Source organism: Nelumbo nucifera, chromosome 1, assembly GCF_055504915.1.
Source record: "Nelumbo nucifera cultivar China Antique chromosome 1, China Antique-T2T, whole genome shotgun sequence".
Lineage (NCBI taxonomy): Eukaryota > Viridiplantae > Streptophyta > Magnoliopsida > Proteales > Nelumbonaceae > Nelumbo > Nelumbo nucifera.
The window spans coordinates 3,416,524-3,433,716 of record NC_142649.1 but is presented as its reverse complement, the minus strand read 5'-3'; the positions used below and the strand labels follow the sequence as shown (position 1 = coordinate 3,433,716).

At 40.7% G+C, this 17,193-nt stretch overlaps 1 protein-coding gene across 5 annotated transcripts in view; it reads left to right on the top strand.

Moving 5' to 3' along the window:
* LOC104605278 (uncharacterized) overlaps positions 1-17,193 on the top strand; it is a 112,501-nt gene that overhangs the window by 15,956 nt on the left and 79,352 nt on the right. For 4 of the 5 annotated variants that reach the window (XM_010269980.3, XM_010269981.3, XM_010269978.2 and 1 more), the window contains 2 exons: positions 88-603; positions 14,898-15,048. In XM_010269980.3, coding sequence (XP_010268282.1) covers positions 88-603; positions 14,898-15,048 — 667 coding nt within the window. The remainder of the gene's footprint in view (positions 1-87; positions 604-14,897; positions 15,049-17,193) is intronic. The other variant, XM_010269979.2, reaches the window with a different exon arrangement.

The following is a 17,193-nucleotide window of genomic DNA, read 5'->3' as shown; positions in this document are numbered from 1 at the left end:
TAGCCCTAGTAGGTAGAAGTTTATTTTAATATATTTACATAAACACTATTTCTCTAGCACTTTTACTGCTATTTTGTTTTTAACCAGATGAGTTGCTTCAGATGCATGCAGTGGTATTGCTTTACAACTACTACCACAGGAAACAATTTCCACAGCTTGAGTTTCTAGATTTTGCATCTTTCTGCAAAGTGGCTGTAAATGCCAAACCAAATTTGTTGGCACATATGAAATTCATGCAAGGAGGCAATGCTGACACAGCTAACCTTGATGAACACCTTTCAATCACTGAGAAAGCGATTATGGATGCATGTAATATTTGTCTATGGTTAGATGCATCCAAAGATGTTCCAAGCATAGAGGGATGGCCAATCACTGAGGTCTCTGTTTTACTTATTGATTCTGCAAAGAAGAACTGTTCACTGATGTTTAGTTCCAAAACTCAGGGGACCTGGTCACTGATAGAGAAAGAATATGACAATACAAATCCTAAATCTGAAGGTATGCTTGGTGGAAAAAGTACAAACAAACATAAGACAGTCACTAAGGGCTTTGATGAAGCTAGCTTTCAGCAAGTTGCATTCTTAGCGGTTAAGGAAATCACAGGTTTGCATTTTCTAATCCCCCTTCATTCTTGCTCAGTTTCTCTCTCTCTCTCCCCCCTCTTTTGATACAAATACGAAGATTTTTCTATCTTTATAGTAGTTGGAAAAAAATACTATGCCTATCACATGCGTGACAATTACCTACTACAGCTTCTAGGATACCTTATAACAGTAACCTGCTTTATTATGTTCTTAACCTTTTATGCAGTCCTTGCTGATATCTTCTGTTTCTTTTTTTGTCTTTCGGGGTTATAAAAATTTTATAATTTGTTGGTGGCACCTGTGTATGGGCATTTTTATAGTTTATACTAATAGTGGGCTTCTAACAAAACTATTCTTCTTTTTCTTCTTATTCTCTCTAAACATTGTTTATCATCATCTACACTCACAAGTTGGTCCCAGTGCAATATTTTGATCAAGAACTGGTTATTGCACATTTGTCTGACTGCCGACTGCTGACATTGGTAGCTATACAGTTGGCCATAACCCCAGAACATGGAAACCCTTGAATCTAATCAAGCTTGATTTTAGACACATTTTGGTAGAGGTTTGATCTTGTTTTAAAGCTGTTATGATATTTTAAGTTCTTCTCTTAAAAAAACTTTAAAAAAATATTTGGAAAACACTTTGGATGCATGGCTTGATTTTCTTTTTCCATCCATTTTGTGGGTGGTAAGCCTGTAATCTTTTCAATTATCTAATGAAAGTTACTATTTCCTATAAAAAAAAAACACTTTGGATGCATGGCTTGAAGTCGTTAAGGACTCTGGTGCAAAAAGTGACACTGAATGTTGTAACATGAAGATTACATAATTGAACTCTTCTCTGGTCCTTCAGGGGTTGGAGATTCACCAAGGCTGAAGTGTGGGCAGCTCTTATTTGTCTTAGAAGGGCAAAGGCACTTAAGAAACTTGGAAGTTGAAGGTGATTCACAAGTTGTGGTTAGTTGGTTGAGTGGTAATAACAAAGAGGCACCATAGAAATACTAATATGTTTTGACAGAACTTTGAAGACTAATGGAAGATATAAGGGTGCAAGTGAGCTAAGGTGACATCTTGGATACTTCTTTCCTCATTACTGTGTTTTTATGATTTGAATTCAGGGAGGATCTAATGTGACCTTTGAGAGCGCTGTTTGAACCCATGGATTCACAAGCTGATTGACAAGGATGGAGATGGAGGAGAGAAGTGGACATCGAAGTGAAAAAAGTTCTGCTTTGAGGAAGGGAGAAACAATGGGAGGTGGATTTTAAAAATCAGGGAAGAAAAAAGAGCCACCGTTGTAGTAGTTGAGGAGGTGATTGGGTGACTGAAGGGCTTTTTGGCTGGAATGATATTCTCCATTAAAAAACAAGGTTGGAAGAGTGTAGTGGAAGTAGCTGGAAAAGGTTCAAAGTTGAAATGGGGAGGATTGTTAAAGGATGGTTTATGGTAATCTTGGAAATATTTGGTGATAGCAGAAGACAGATGCTGTGTGTGTCAAGAGGGGAGAAAGAGAACTAGGTGGAGAACGTTTTGCAGACTTATTACAGGAGTTTATGCTGAATGTGGAAGAAAGACAAGTTTCAAAAATTTGTTTTAGCCCAAAGATTTTGACGAACTGAGTTCTAGGGAGAAACTGAAGGAGGAAAAGCCAAACTATGGAAACCCAAAAGCTATTGTCTGTAGTGTTTCTAGAAGCCAAAGTTTGTTCTTAGAAGAGGAGAAAGGAGCTTGGGAGAAGAATGCGATTCTTTCATCAGAAAAAAATACTGGCTGGGGAAGGATTTTGAAGGCGGTAGTGGAGAGATTTAAGTTAAAGGGTCTGGTGGATATTAAGCCCTTATATGGAGTTGACAAAGAGGTGGTGATTCCCATAGAAGAGGACTGACAAAGGATCGAAGGTCATTGGCCATTCGTTGAAGGATGCCGAAGAGGCCCCACACGGGTCAGAAGGAAAGGATAGGCCTAATAAAGTCTTCATTTCAAAATTTCTTGAAAAAGAAAAACCAGGGATAGGTGCAAAAAGTCATGTGGAGGCCATTATGAGCGGAGCCACGTCAGCCAAAGAAGTTGGATCACAAGATGTTTAAAGTCTAATCAGAGTTGGTCTGATCTGGTTCATGTCCAAGAGATGGATCCGGTTTTAGGTATGGGTCAGGTTAGCAATAGTAGGACAAGTGATTTATTTTTGTCACATGACTCAAGTATAAAGGTCTTTTAGCGACTCGACTGGAGTTGATTTGCCTCTTCTATGCAATTCATGCCTATCATCACCTATCTCAGAATGGTGTACTCGCCTGAAGATTTCGTCTCATCCAAATGGAGTTTCAAATGAAGGTCAAGCTAGCAACGTTGATGTGTTCAAGGGCAGGAATAAAAACCAGAGCAAGAAGGAAGGATAGAGTTGTCAAAAATAAGTTGGTAGGTCTTAACAGACCAAATTTTAAAAGGGGGGGGGGGGACGTCATGTAGAAGTGTCTCATCTGGAAGCAGAAAGAGAAAGGGGGAAAAGTGGTTGTGGGTGATCGCCAAGTATGATAAGAATGGTAACAAGAGGATTTTTGGTGGAACAGGTATGAATCTTGTTGAGTGCCCAATTTCTTTAGCGGTTGGTGATTCTTGACAAAGTTCTCAGGTTGGCAGAGGGTCTGAGGTGATTTGCGCCACCGCTGAACCTGGGGTTTCAGTTGATGTACCTCTTGAGATCAGGCATGATTCTTGGGGACTGGCTCTGTTGATCTCAGAAACAGATTCCTCTATTGGTTTAGAGATTCTGGAAAGAAGTGCCATTAATGGTGCTGATGCTGAGATTGACGGTGAGACTGGAGGAAAGGGGGTTACAGGTGATGACGGAGCCACTAGGGATTAGGTTGAGAGTTACGTCAAGGATTATTTTCAGTTCAAGGAGGTGAAGGCTAGAAGGGTGGGTGTTGATTTGGGCTGAAGGAGCAAGTCTGAAGAAGAGGAGGTGGAACAGATTAACGGGGTGATTAGTAAGAAATTGTGTAGTTCAAGAAGTCATAATGTAGTGCACATGACAAAGATCTTCTCCGGGCCAAAACTTGGTCTGGCAGGGCCAGGACCTATAAAAAACTACAAATGGGTTTACAGGAGGAAAAGAGCTAGAGACAATGGAGTGGTAGGTATTGATCATAGAGGGGCAATGACACAAGTTCAGTCATCGGTATTCCATTCGGGGAAGGAGCAACATGATAACAAAATGAGTGGCATTGACTCTGATTCTGGTGCAAGTTGGATGGTGCAAAATAATGATGGTAATGTCGGTAGCTCGGGGTATGCGATTGTCCATAATGTAGTGGATAGAGTGGTCACAGTTGGTAAGAGCGTAGGCCTGTTTTTCTAGGGTGGTGAGGTGTTTGCTAGAAGGGCTTTTGAGGAGTTTGAAAGGAGGAGATGGCAAGAGAAAGAGAACAAAAAAACTAATCGGGGGAAGGCAAGGTTTGGGATGAAGATGATTTAAGCCAGGAGGATGAGCTCATAGATGAAGTTTAAGGTCTTGGTCGATGTGGAAGGAGGGCTTGCGTTTCTGATCAGATGTCGGGTTGGCTGTCTTTGCTTCCTGGGGATTTCTCTTGGGTTTTTTCCTTGGTCTTTGCTTGGGGTTGTTTGGGTGATTCTTAAAGTTTTGTCAGCTGGGCAGTTATCGGATTCTATTATGGGGTTATTGAGGTCTATTTGATGGTTTTTCTGGGTGTGCTTTCCCTTTGGGTGATGTCTTATCACCTTTCTGTTGTATTCCTTTTTCCTTTTTAATGAAATTTTATTTTTATCCTTAAAAAAAAAAGAGCTAAGGTTTGGCAAAGGAAGGGGCTCCATGGGAGCAAATGTATTGGGGACAGGTTACATAACAGGTGATTCTTTGAACTCTTGAGGAGGTTAGATTGGAAAACTGTCCTCTTTGGGTTATTTGATCATGTTGTAATATGCTTTTTTGATTATTAATAAAAGTTACTTGTTCCTCATAATAACATATGGGGATTATATGATTCGTTTTACTTGTTTTTCTTCTTGATGATTTTATAGTCCCATATTTCTCCATCATGAGCTTTTATAGGAATGAAGGTGATGTGTTAACAAACATAGGAATGTGCAAATGTCTAGTAGGAAAGGCTCTCTGTCTTGGCTTGTTTCGACCTAATATCTCCTATATTAAGTCAATCCATGCATTAGCCATGATTGCCTCATTTAATTGCAGTAGAGGGGATACTTTTGTTATTTGTAGGGCACACCTAGTTGGGGTTGTTGTACTCTCATTATGGTTACCTGAAGTTTGAAGCTTATATTGATGCTGATTGAGCTGGATCTATGGATGGTAGACGATCTAGTTCTAGGTATGGCACATTTATTGGTGGTAATATTATTTATTTGAGGAGCAATGGTCCATGGAGTTTTAGAATTATTATGGCTGAGAGTTCTCATGTTAGAGGTGTGAGTTGCTTTTGAAGGACCCATGAAGCTACTTTCTGACAATCGTGCGACCATTAATATTGATAACACAGAAGTTGATAGACAATTTATTTGAGGGTTAGTGGCTGATGGTGAAATATGTTTTCCTTTTGTGGTGGAATCTATCACTTGGCTGATTGTTTAACTAATGGTGCACTTAAGGCTAAAATGGGGGAGTAGAGGACAATTTGTGCAAGCTTGGCATGCCTAATAGTTTTTGTGCCTAGTTAGAAGGGACTTAATTTAAGGAAAAAGTGATCATACAAGATATGACTAACATGACCTTGCTGGACCAAGTGAAATTTAGTGTTCTACCAAATGAAGTCTTGCTGCAGTCTTGGGGTAAAGGGTCTTGCGTGAGACCACATTTAGTAATTAGCATCTGAGAGTGCACCTAAGGCAAGACACATGACCAATGCCAGGGGAATCATGCTCGAGTGTACTTGATGTCTTTATGAACACATGTGGCATCTTGAGTGGATCTCAAGAATGTGGACTAACAACCTCGTGGTCCTTGGGACACATGTTCACAAGAGAGTCAAAAGTGGGATTTTCTCCCTTGCATATTCATTAAAGGGAAGAAGTTTCTGGAATACTAGAAGCCATGTATTGCACGGCACCCTTGCTCTATAAATAGGATTAAGGTCCCTGATAAGGGGATCCATTCTCTTAGTCCTTTTCCCTTTCATTTCCCTCTGATCCTTAGCATTTTCCCCATTCTCACTTCTCTTTCTCTCTTCTATCCTTGGTGTTTTGATCCCAACCTCAGAGCTTCCAGATTATCCTTGTCCTACCAGCTTACAACTTCAGTTTTGTCCCATTCACGAAGGGCAATACAGTCCTTTCCCTTGTAATCTAAAACCTATAAATAGGTGGCAGCCAATTGGTGGAGAGATCATTCTATTCTTTCCCATCTATTTTCTCTAGTAAACAGCACATAATAACTATATTTACAAAGTTTTGATCATGACTCAGCAATCCAACCATGACTATTTTGGCTTTTTCAGTATAGGTAAAGGTTTGAAGGTGTGGATGTTAATAACTGATTAAGGTCATTCCTTCAACTCAACCTCTTGAAACAATGCCAAAATTTCTGTTGTTCTCTCTCTCTCTCTCTCTCTCCCCCCATGTACCACATTCACTGGTTTTGGCAATGTTGGGATTTGGGAAGTTAGGCCTGGTTTTATGTATTATGTTGTACTATACAATATGGCAACAAAGTTTGGTTGGAGTTTTGATCTCACCACTTTGATGTTTCTTGAGATGAACTTGATGTTATGGATTTATGGGGACTTGTGAAATTTAGTTCTATGTATTAAATGGTTGGAAGTGGATGGCCTTAATACTTGATTAAGGTCATTCCTTCATCTCGTAATTTTGAAAAAATGTTAAAACTTCTACTGTTCTCTTTCTACCTCTCCCCCCTTGCATCACATTCACCCATTTTGGCAGTATTTTGGTCTATCACCATGTATTAGATTGTACTATACATTATACATAATGGAAATAAGGTGTCATTACTTGGTTTAATGGTAAAATCTTGGGCTAACAAGCATGAGAACATGGGTTTGAGTTTGAGAACTACTTTCTTTAAAAAAATGCCTAAGGTTAGGACTTTATCCAGTCTACCCCTCCCAAGATCCAAATAGATGGGACCAACATTGGGTAATGATGGATAGGGAAGATTGTGGGTGGGGTTGGGCTTGGGCCAGGGTTTGGCCATTATGACTGCGTATGACCAACCATGCCCAACCTACATATGGTATATATTTGGTAATTGGTATATACACATATATAGTCTATATATGTTTAAATGTACCATATATATGCTATAACTTCTGGGCCAGGCTGGGCTGAGCAGGTTTGGGATTTGCTGGGTTGGGCCGTGTCTGGAGGAAAATCTTCTAACCAGTTCTAGTAATTTTCAGGGCCAAGCTTAGCCAGGCAATTGAGGGCCCGTACAGAATTGAGTAAACCTAGAAATGGCAACGATGGTTGGTTGAATTTTTTATCTCACTCCTTTGGTATTCCTTAATAAGAAACCTTGTTTAGGGAGATTAACTTGATTCAGTTCCCTTATTGGGTGCAACAAGCGGTAATAGTGGAGAGGATAGATGTCACATTTATATTATTATTATTTTTTTTTGATGAATAATAATAAGTTTATTGATTCAGAAGCAACTTTAGAGTGAGTTCATACATCATCCCAACGAGAGGCACGAGCTGCAGCCCCTCCTTGAGTCTTACAAGTAAACTAGGAAAGAAAAACAATAATCACAACTGAGCCCAACATAATTCTTCCCTATTTACCTCTTGCTTGGCTAACACATCTGACAAAGTATTTGTTGATCTCCCCACCCACTGTACAGTGACCAACATATTCCTTGTCAACCAACTAAATTTCTTCATTTCATTCTTGTATCGCCACATAGCCTCTTCAGAATTTTTTAACCAACCCACCACCACTTTGGAATCCCCCTCGATTATTAGGTGTTGTACCCACAGCTGGTTTGCAAATTGCACCCCTTGTACAGCAACTAAGAGTTCTGCCCTGATGGAGTTCCCAATTCCCAAGGGACCTGAGTAGAGCAACAAAATCTCTCCCTTCTCATTTCTCAAAGCACCCCCCACTCCGGATAATCCCGGATTACCCATGTTGCTTCCATCAAAGTTCAACTTTATTGAGCCTTCGGGTGGAGGAGACCAGCTTGTAATTGATTTGTCCTTTAAAGATGAGCACCTTGCTACTGCTGACCAATTTCTCCAAAGGTCATTAAAGGAGAATTGATGGAAGATTTCCAAGGTCTTCAGCCAATGTATTGCCTTGTTTAACACACAGCCTTTCAAATCTTGGTTGTTCCTTTCCTTGTCTTGAAAAATTTTGAGATTCCTTTCTTCCCAAAGAGTCCAAGTCAAAGCAGCACGAGCACATCTCCACATAATTCTCCTTATTTTTGTAGGCCAATAAAAGGTAGAATGGTTGAAGACATGTGAACTTTTGCTGGTAGACTCCAACTACCCCCAAACAACGAAAGTAGCCAAGCCCAAAGGTTTGCAGAAAAGGGACAAGATACTAGTAGATGGTAACAATCCTCACCGTGAGCTCTACAGAGGATACACCAATTAGGAGAAATACAGAGAAAAGGTCTTCTCTTTTGTAGGTTGTCTAAAGTGTTTACTTTCTCATGGAATACTTCCCAACAAAAAGCCATAATTTTTGGGGGGACTGGCCTGCACCAAATTTCTTTAGACGGAAAGGGTTGGTGAGAAGAAAGTTGAGAGATGGACTTGAAGAAAGAAGCACAAGAGAAGGTTCCAATGGGTCTAGGAGTCCAAACTCTCTTATCTGGCTTGGAAGGATCCAAACAAACCTGATTAAGACAACCAAGCAAAATAGAAAGAGACTCAATTTTAGCATCCCTAAGTCCTCTACGAAACCCAAAATCCCAAGTAGGATCTAAGGGTGTTCACAAAGGTGAAACAAATTTTGAGACCACCTCTTTTTTGTACAAAGAAATAGAAAAAAGCGAAGGGAACAAGTCCTTTAACGGTGAGTCTTCTACCCAAATATCCTCCCAAAAAAGAACAGAGTTGCCAGAACAAACTTCATACCTGATAAAATTGAGGAATTGAGGAAGGGTTTGTGAATAGCCTTCCACGGTGCTGCTAGGTTAGCTTGCCTCGATACACCAGCATCCCATTCGTTCTCTGACCTCCCATGAATGCTTCCCACCACCTCATGCCACAATCTCTCTCTTTCCAAAGGCCATCTCCACAACCATTTCCCTAACAGAGCTTGATTCTTTCTAATTACCCTCCCAATTCCCAAGCCCCTCTCTTCTTTACTTCTGCACACAATTTCCCAATTAACCAAGTGATCCTTTTTTTCTTGTCCCGGCTCCCATAAGAAGTCTCTCATCAACTTCTCCAGTTTCCTGGCTTCCCTAACTGGTATCCTAAAGACAGACAAATAATAGGTAGGTAAGTTAGCCAAGGTAGCTCTTTTTAGGGTAATTCTCCCTCCTAAAGAGATATAGTTCCTCTTCCATGAGTCTAATCTCTTCTCAAACTTCTCCCTCCTAAAGGATTTGCCCCTAAAGGAAGCCCTAAATATGACATAGGCCAAGCAGAGGTGGAACACTCAAGACACTCCGCAATAGCCTCGACCTCCCCTACCTCCAAATTTATACCCGCTATGCAGCTCTTTTCCAGATTTATTCTCAAATTAGAGACACTTTCAAATCCTTTTATTATCTCCTTTAGATTTGCTACCTTTTCACTAATACCTCCTTCACAAAAAATCATTAGGTCATCTGCAAACTGAAGGTGGGTGACGGGGACTTGGTGTCTCCCTATTCTCCAACCCCTAATGGCATCTTCGCTGTCAGCCTTAGTAATGATCCTACTAATCACATCAGCTACTAAGGTAAAAAGGAAGGGTGAAAGTGGATCCCCTTGCCTGACACCCCTGCAAGCTGGAAAAAAGTCTCTCACCGTACCATTTACCAGAATAGAGTAGTGACAAGTACTGATACACCCAAAGATCCAACTACACCACTTGTCCCCAAGTCCACAGTTTTGCATAACCTCCAATGGAAACTTCCAGTCCACCAAATCATAGGCCTTTTCAAGATCCAATTTACAAATGAATCCTCTCTTACTAGACCTTTTCATTTCCTCCACACACTCATTCGCAATCAAGATCTGATCTGTTATTTGTCGCCCTTGAATGAAAGCCCCTTGGGTTTCACTAATGATGGTAGGGAGGACTCATTTGATTCTCAATGAGAGCACTTTAGCCAGAATTTTATAGATGCTTGTCACCAGACTAATAGGCCTATAATCTTTTGGGTGGTTGGCATCATTCTTCTTAGGTATCAAGGCCAAAAAGGTGGCATTAATTCCAAGGCTTATAGTGTGATTGTCTGCAAATTCCTTAAAGACTTCAGCTAGATCCTCTTTCAACACCTCTCAACAGTCTTGATAAAAACCCATTGTAAAGCCATCTGGACCCGGAGCCTTGGATCTATCCATTTTAAAGACAACTTTCTTAATCTCTTCTTCCTCGAAATCGCTTTCCAGCCACCTTGCCACTCCTTCATCAATTCTTGGCCAATCCACTCTTTTCATGACTGTCCTCTCTCTCAAAGGCCTTCTATAAATCGATTTGAAGTGGTCCACAAATTTTCTGGCTATGTCATCCTGGTTGGTAAACACCTCCTCTCCTATCTCTAGCTTGGTCACAAAATTCTTTCTTCGTCTCCCATTTGCCAAATCATGGAAGAATCTAGTGTTCCCATCGCCTTCCTTAATCCACTTGTGTCTAGATTTTTGTCTCCAACTGATTTCTTCCCTCAATAACACCTCTTCCAAATCCTTTTTTAATTGTCTCCTTAACACTCTGTCCTCCTCGGTCAGCCCATTGTGAGATTCCTTTACATCCAAGTTCTCTATTCGAGAGATTAGACCCAATTTTTGCTCCTCAATTCTAACAAACTGATCTCTATTCCACTCTTTTCTTTTGGCTCTCAACCTTTTTAATTTCTTGTGGAACTTGATCCCCTTCCATCTTACCCCTCTCTCCTCCTCACCCCACCACTCCTTCACTTTTTTCACAAAATCTGGATGGGTAAGCCACATATTTTCAAATCTAAAAGGTTTGGGTCCTATAGGAAAAGACTCAGTACCTATTTGGATAGGACAGTGATCGGAGGTGACCCTAGGTAACGCCTTAGCAACCAAGTTTTCCAAACTATTCTCCCAGGCAAGGTTAGAAAGGAATCTATCCAATTTCGAGCACAAAGGGGTTTCCTGAAGGTTGGACCAAGTGTTACTGGCTTGCAGCAGAGGTATTTCTTTCAGATCACAATCCTCAATAAAACCATTAAATTTCCTTATGCTTGTTGAGATTACCTGTTGGGGATTACTGGTTTCATCAGAGAATCTAATGACATTAAAATCCCCGTCCAGACACCAAGGACCATCCCATAGCCCCTTGATTGCATATAGTTCCTCCCACATCTCATTCCTCTCTCTATAGGAATTAGGGCTATAAACATTGGTTAAAACCCATACACACCCATTCTCTACATTCTTGCACTTAATGGAAACTGAGAATCTGCCTATCTATTCTTCCACTACTTCCACCACATCCTCCTTCCACAGTGTTACAATCCCCCCCGAGGCTCCCCAAGAAGGAGCCGAGCTCTAACCTAAACCTCTAGACCTCAAAAAACTCCTCACCCATCTCCCATCTAATTCCATCAATTTGGATTCTTGTAACAGCACAATATCGGGTTTTACCTTTCGGAGTAGGTCTTTGATCATCCTTCTCTGCTTTGCACTCCCTAACCCTCTTACATTCCAGCTAATAATTTTCATCGAGACAAAGTAGCAAAAGAACCCAATAAGAGGCCATATTCTCCTTATTTTAGGCCCTTCCTCCTTCCCCTCTACCATTGAATTCTAAATCCCCCTCAATGTCTAAAATTAGTCTTTCCACTTCAGATCTTTTTTTCTTATTTGTTCCTTCCCCCCCCCCATCCTAATACAACAATCATCCTCTTTTTTTTCTCCATCCTTTCCAGCCAATGTGTAAGGAAGAATTTTACCCTGCTCACACTTAATTTGGCTACAACATCTTTCTCCAAGTCCTTCCTTTTTATTTTGTTCCTCCATCATTGTACTGATCAACTCCCAAATTCTGTCCGCCTCCCCCTTACTACTTCCTTCCAACACCCTCTCTCCTCCTTCCACTATCACCCTCTTTCTTACATCAGAACCTCCAGGATGGGAAGTTGGGATATCTGTTACAGGTAGAGCAAACAAGTCAATACCTAAAACAGAATTGACACCCATATCTGATAGAACGGGGGTAGGACTAGAATCACTGGAAATGACTTGCTGACAGGCGGCAACTGGTTTTAAAGCCTTTCCCCTTTTTGGACAAGGTTGTGAAGTAGACATGGTGAAAGAATCACTTCCTGACGACCTACCCACTTGGAAGTCCTTTTTCTGTGTTTCCGACACTGGAATACCCGCATCCATCCTCACAGCCGATTCTTGTCCCTCTCCACCAACATCCTGTAGTTCATTAGACTCAGGGTCAGCTCCCTCGACGAAGGGAGGAGGAGTTTTCACAGCTTTAGAACCATTTTCTTCACCATTTCTAGCCTTCTCGCCACCTGCCTCTTCAGTCTCTTCCTCTAGAAACAACAGCTCTGTATGCAAACTTTTTGTTTCAAAAAAATCATTGTTGCTTTTCAGAGACAGACTTCCCAGACTTAGCGTTTCGTCTCTATCAGAATCGTCATTGCTGTTTTGTTCACTCGACCAGTCTTCAATCCCTTTTCTGTTCTCATCACTAGGCTTGAGGTATCTCGGGTTGCGCCTATCTGGTGAGAGACGGTTCGCCAGGTTGGATGGGACCCACTGTAGAGAGCCTCGCGACTGCGAATCTGGAGATTTTTTTGCGCCTGAACTGTTCGAACGAGAGGAGGGGTTCGAACGAGATTTTCCTTTTAACCTGAAGTGGTATTCAGCTATGCACCTATCACATGAAACTCCAGATGCCCTTCCATTTTACCCATCTTGCTCTAATTCTATGATGGCATCCTCCTCAACATCTCCCTTGTTATGAACTATCAAACCGAGGCACCAGAAAAAAAAAATAGGAATAATTTGGCGTTAAGGAGACGTGACCAAGGAGGAACTAAGATGGGAGGGAATGGAGTTCGTGCAGGCAGGTCAGTGGAGGAGATCCTTGAAGATAGAAGCAAAAAATCTCCTGTTCGAAGAGATGAGAATTAAGGGGAAGGTAAGCCTGAAGGTAAGGGAAGCGAAAAAGGGTACAATACTGCTGGAAGGATTAGAAGTGATCGAGTGGCTAAGAGAGTTCATAGCTGGAGCCTGTTCAAAAGGTAAGCAGATAAACTGGCAGGATTTTAGTACATTAGAAGGGAGAAGATATGTTGTTGAATGTAAGAGGAATAGAAAGGGGTTCTTGATAGCTTTGGCTGAATTCTTTGGTAAGGGACAAAGGCAACTGTTGTGTCTACCAGCAGGAAAACAGAACCAAGGTTGGGGGGAAGTTGACTGGTTGCTCAAAGAATTCTTAGCTCAAAGAGTAGCAAATGAGAAAAAAGCCTCCATAAGGGAGGAGAAGGTATATCTCAGCAACAACAGGGTAGAACAAGGGCCAGTGGTCATGGCAAAAACAAAAGGCCATTGCAGAATGGTGGGAGGTCTAGAGAGAGAGGAGTGGGATAGTAAGCTTGTGATACAAGCCAAGGAAAAGGTTAATGATTGGAGGAGGGTAGCTGACTTACTGGCAACCAGGTTGAAGCTGAAGAGTGTCTTCATAGTAATCCCCTTCGATAACTGTAAAGCCATCCTAGATCCATTAAAGAATGATTTGGAAATATTAGCTATCAATGTTCCGGCTGAGTTCGAATCATTCACAGTCTTCAAATGGAATCCAACATCTAACTCCACGGATTTTTTTGTCGAAGATGGTGTGGTGGTGCATGTAATAGGCTTGCCATTCCATCTATGGAAACAAGAAATAGCAGAATCTATAGCTGTGTTGTGTGGAGGAATCTTGAAAGGTGTTTTCTGGGGAGATCTTTACTTAGTAGCAATCCTGCTAAGTGGTGTGAAGCCAGAACACATTCCACGAAAGGTAGAGGTACGAACAGAGGGGAGCTTTGTCTCTGTATGGTTAGCTTCCTCCATTGAAGCAGTGCTGTGGAAGGAGGCTCGTATGGTTGGAGGGGAGAAGGAGGAAGAAGAAGCACTACGTGGACTTGTGAGAGTGGTTAATTCAAATGGGAAGGGATGTTTCACTAAAAAGGGCCAACAAATTCTGGGAAGCCAAAAAGTTATGGGGCAGTTGGAAGGTCAAACCTGGAGAAAGCAAGAAAAAATTATGACAAATGGCAGATCATTTGCGCAGGTGGTGTCAGGGGAAACAAACAAAAATTCACTGGTTTCGAAAGGGAGAGGGCTGAACAAGCAACCTCAGACAGGGAAGGTTGCTGGTTCGACCATTAAATCACGGGGGCATGGCCTTTTAAGTGGTCACGTGGGACAAAATGAAGGGCCCAATCGAGTGGATCCACTTGATGAAGGGCCGGAGAAGGCATCTCAAATAAAGGCTGTAAAGGTGGGCTCCCATAGGCTTCAGCCCAAGGCCCATTACAAGATAGATGGGCCGAGGGGTACCTTAAGTAAGCACATGACTGGGAGGAGGGACGAGCTGATAGACGAAATTTATATTATCTTTTTTGAAAAATTAAAAAAAAAATCATTGAATTTTTGAGCTAAGCCGGGAAACTTTGTTTATATGTTATCAGCAGAATTTGGAGAGTTGGGGATAAAGGACAACACCTGCCAGAGTAGATTTGGGGAAAGAGGTTCAATCTGCTGTGAGAAGTTGTGCTTGGTTCTTTCAGTTAATGTTTTTTTCTTTGTTTTTTTTTATTTTTCCTTTATTTGTGTGTGTATGTTTGTGATTTAGTCATCATTTTGACTGTAACAAAGGATTTTGAAGATTGCATTCAATGATGGTGGTGTTCTGTTCACACTCCTGTGTCTTTCTGTAACCTTTTTCATTTTTAACAAAATTTCTTTTTATTCTAATGTCAGAAAAGGTACCTAGTGATGGTTGTGGAATTTATATCCCCACTTGTGTCCTAGAAGATAGAATCTTAACCCTGCTTGATATATGCCATAAGCTTTGTGGATGGCAATTTTAGAATGGAGAGTTGGAAACCTGTATTATTTATTCTGTTTTGTTGTTGGAGGAGATTACATTTTTTCTGGGATCTGATTTGTGTATTTGGTACAGGAATTAACAGGGAAGATCTTGCAATTTTGGGAAGTTGTGATGTGTATTCCTTAAGCAAAAAGAAGACAGCTACTCGGTTTTATTTAATGCAGTGTACTAAGTTGGTTAATGAGGATGTCATTAAAGTTCCTATAAAAGATGCTATTGACAGGTTTGGCCCTAGTCTTGATAGATTAGTCTATAACTTGTAGATGGATGGAGACATAATTTGTTGTTTGGTGTACCTCTATGTTGTTGGGCTTGTTATCCCAACAATGGTGCTAGACTATCTTGACCTATGCTTAATATGGTAGGTTAATGTATTATATACACAAATTCAAAGATGGTGCTGTATAAAGGAAAGATGCTTTACTAGATAGGATATGATGGAGTCAGTAGCATTAATGTTCATGTTCATCCAGTACCATCAATCTGCCCATTCAGTTCTCAGGTCACTGGAGTGGTGTGGCATAGCTTTATAGGCAAAAGATATATTGATTGTGTGATCTTTGAAAACTATTACTGATTTGGTCAGTCAACGGTGTGTGAAGGTTTTTTATTTTTTTGAATATAAGGTTTGAGAACAGTTGACAACAGTAGAAGAGGAAGAACAATGGTTTCCGGGGCAAATAAGAGAGTCACTTTGTCTAACCAACTCCCAAAGTCAGATTATATTATATAGGGCCACATATTTAAAATTACAAGTGACCCTTCAAGGGGTAAAGAATAAAGAAATAGAATACAAAAGTGCTGTACAGAAACAAAGAAAGAAGGTGAAGAAAATAAAATAGTACATTATGCCTTCACGTTTTCTCCTCTCTACACTCCCCCTCAAACTGAAGCTGTGAAACCAACATCAGTTTGCCTACTAGATGATCATAGTGTCTGCTTCATAGATTTAATTAAGAGATTTGCTAATTGATGTTGAGAAGCTATGTGAGGGAGTGTAAGTGTAATATGATTGGACAAGTACTGCCTTGAATAAAGTGACAGTCAACCTTGATGTGCTTGGTCTGCTTATGAAAAATTGGATTAGATGCTATCCTTATAACACTAGTGTTGTCAGCATGCAATAGTGTTGGAGTAACCAAGTCATTAGAGAAGTCCTAGAAGAAACCTCTTAGCAAGATAAGTTCACTGCATGTAGAGGACATAGCTTTATACTCAACTTAGTCGATGCCTTGGAATCTGTAGGTAGTTTGTTGCATGTCCAGGAAATGAGAGAATCACCAAAGATGCACAACCGCTTGTGGTTGATTTACAGTTTCTGAGAATCCTGCCCCATTATCATCTGCATAAGCAATAGCATGTAGCTCAATAGGGAAGGAAGATGAGAAGAATATTCCTTTAGACATGGTGTTTCTGAGATGCCATGTCTAGTCATAATAAGGTAAATAAAACTTCCACTTTTTTTTGGGTTAAGAATAAAACTCCCAACTAGTTGCAGGTAAAGCACGAGGTCTAGGATAAGCTCACTATCACCCTTACTATACTTCATATTTAACTCCTTAGGAGTTCATATTTGATCTCTGAATACTCCCCCTCAAGCTGTGCATACAAGTTAATTATGCCTAGCTTGCCTTTCATAGGTCTAGCCCCATCCGCTTGACACCTTTAATGAATGTATTTTCTGTCTGTCATATCTACTCAAATAGGGAAAGGCATACAAACCTTGATGTCACCCACTCTCTAATATTGTTTGTTAAGCTCAGTGTGTTTAGTTTTATCATGTTTAGCAGGGTTATGTGCAATGTTGATGGATGCTTAATTGTCAAAATATGAACGCACCAGTTCATCATAAGCAATTTCAATCTGATCCAGCATATATCTAACCTATAGCATCTTTGAAACACCATGTGCCAGCTTTGTACTCAGCTTCTGCACTGGAGAGTGCAACAAAAAACTGCTTCTCTTTTCTCCTAGAAATGAGATTGTCATACGAGAGTACAATGGCTTGAAGTTTACCTCTTGTCATCAAGGTATCCTGCACAGCCTGCATTAGTAAATCCCTTTATCTTTGTGTGTCCATGATTAGAGAAGAGGATTCCTCTACTTGGTTGTCCCTTCAAGTAGGCAAGGACTCTCTTTCAAGCACCAAGGTGAGCATCCTTAGGTGAGTGCTTATATTAAATTATGACACTCACTTCGTAAGGAATATTTGGATGTGTCATGCATAATTACATCAATCTACCAACAAGATGTTGAAACCTTGCCTTGCCTTCAAGAAGCTGCCTATCAGTGGCTAACATGGCTAACATGTTAGTGTCTATAGGAGTATTTACAGGCCTAACTATTAGCTTTTCTGTCCTCTTTAGTA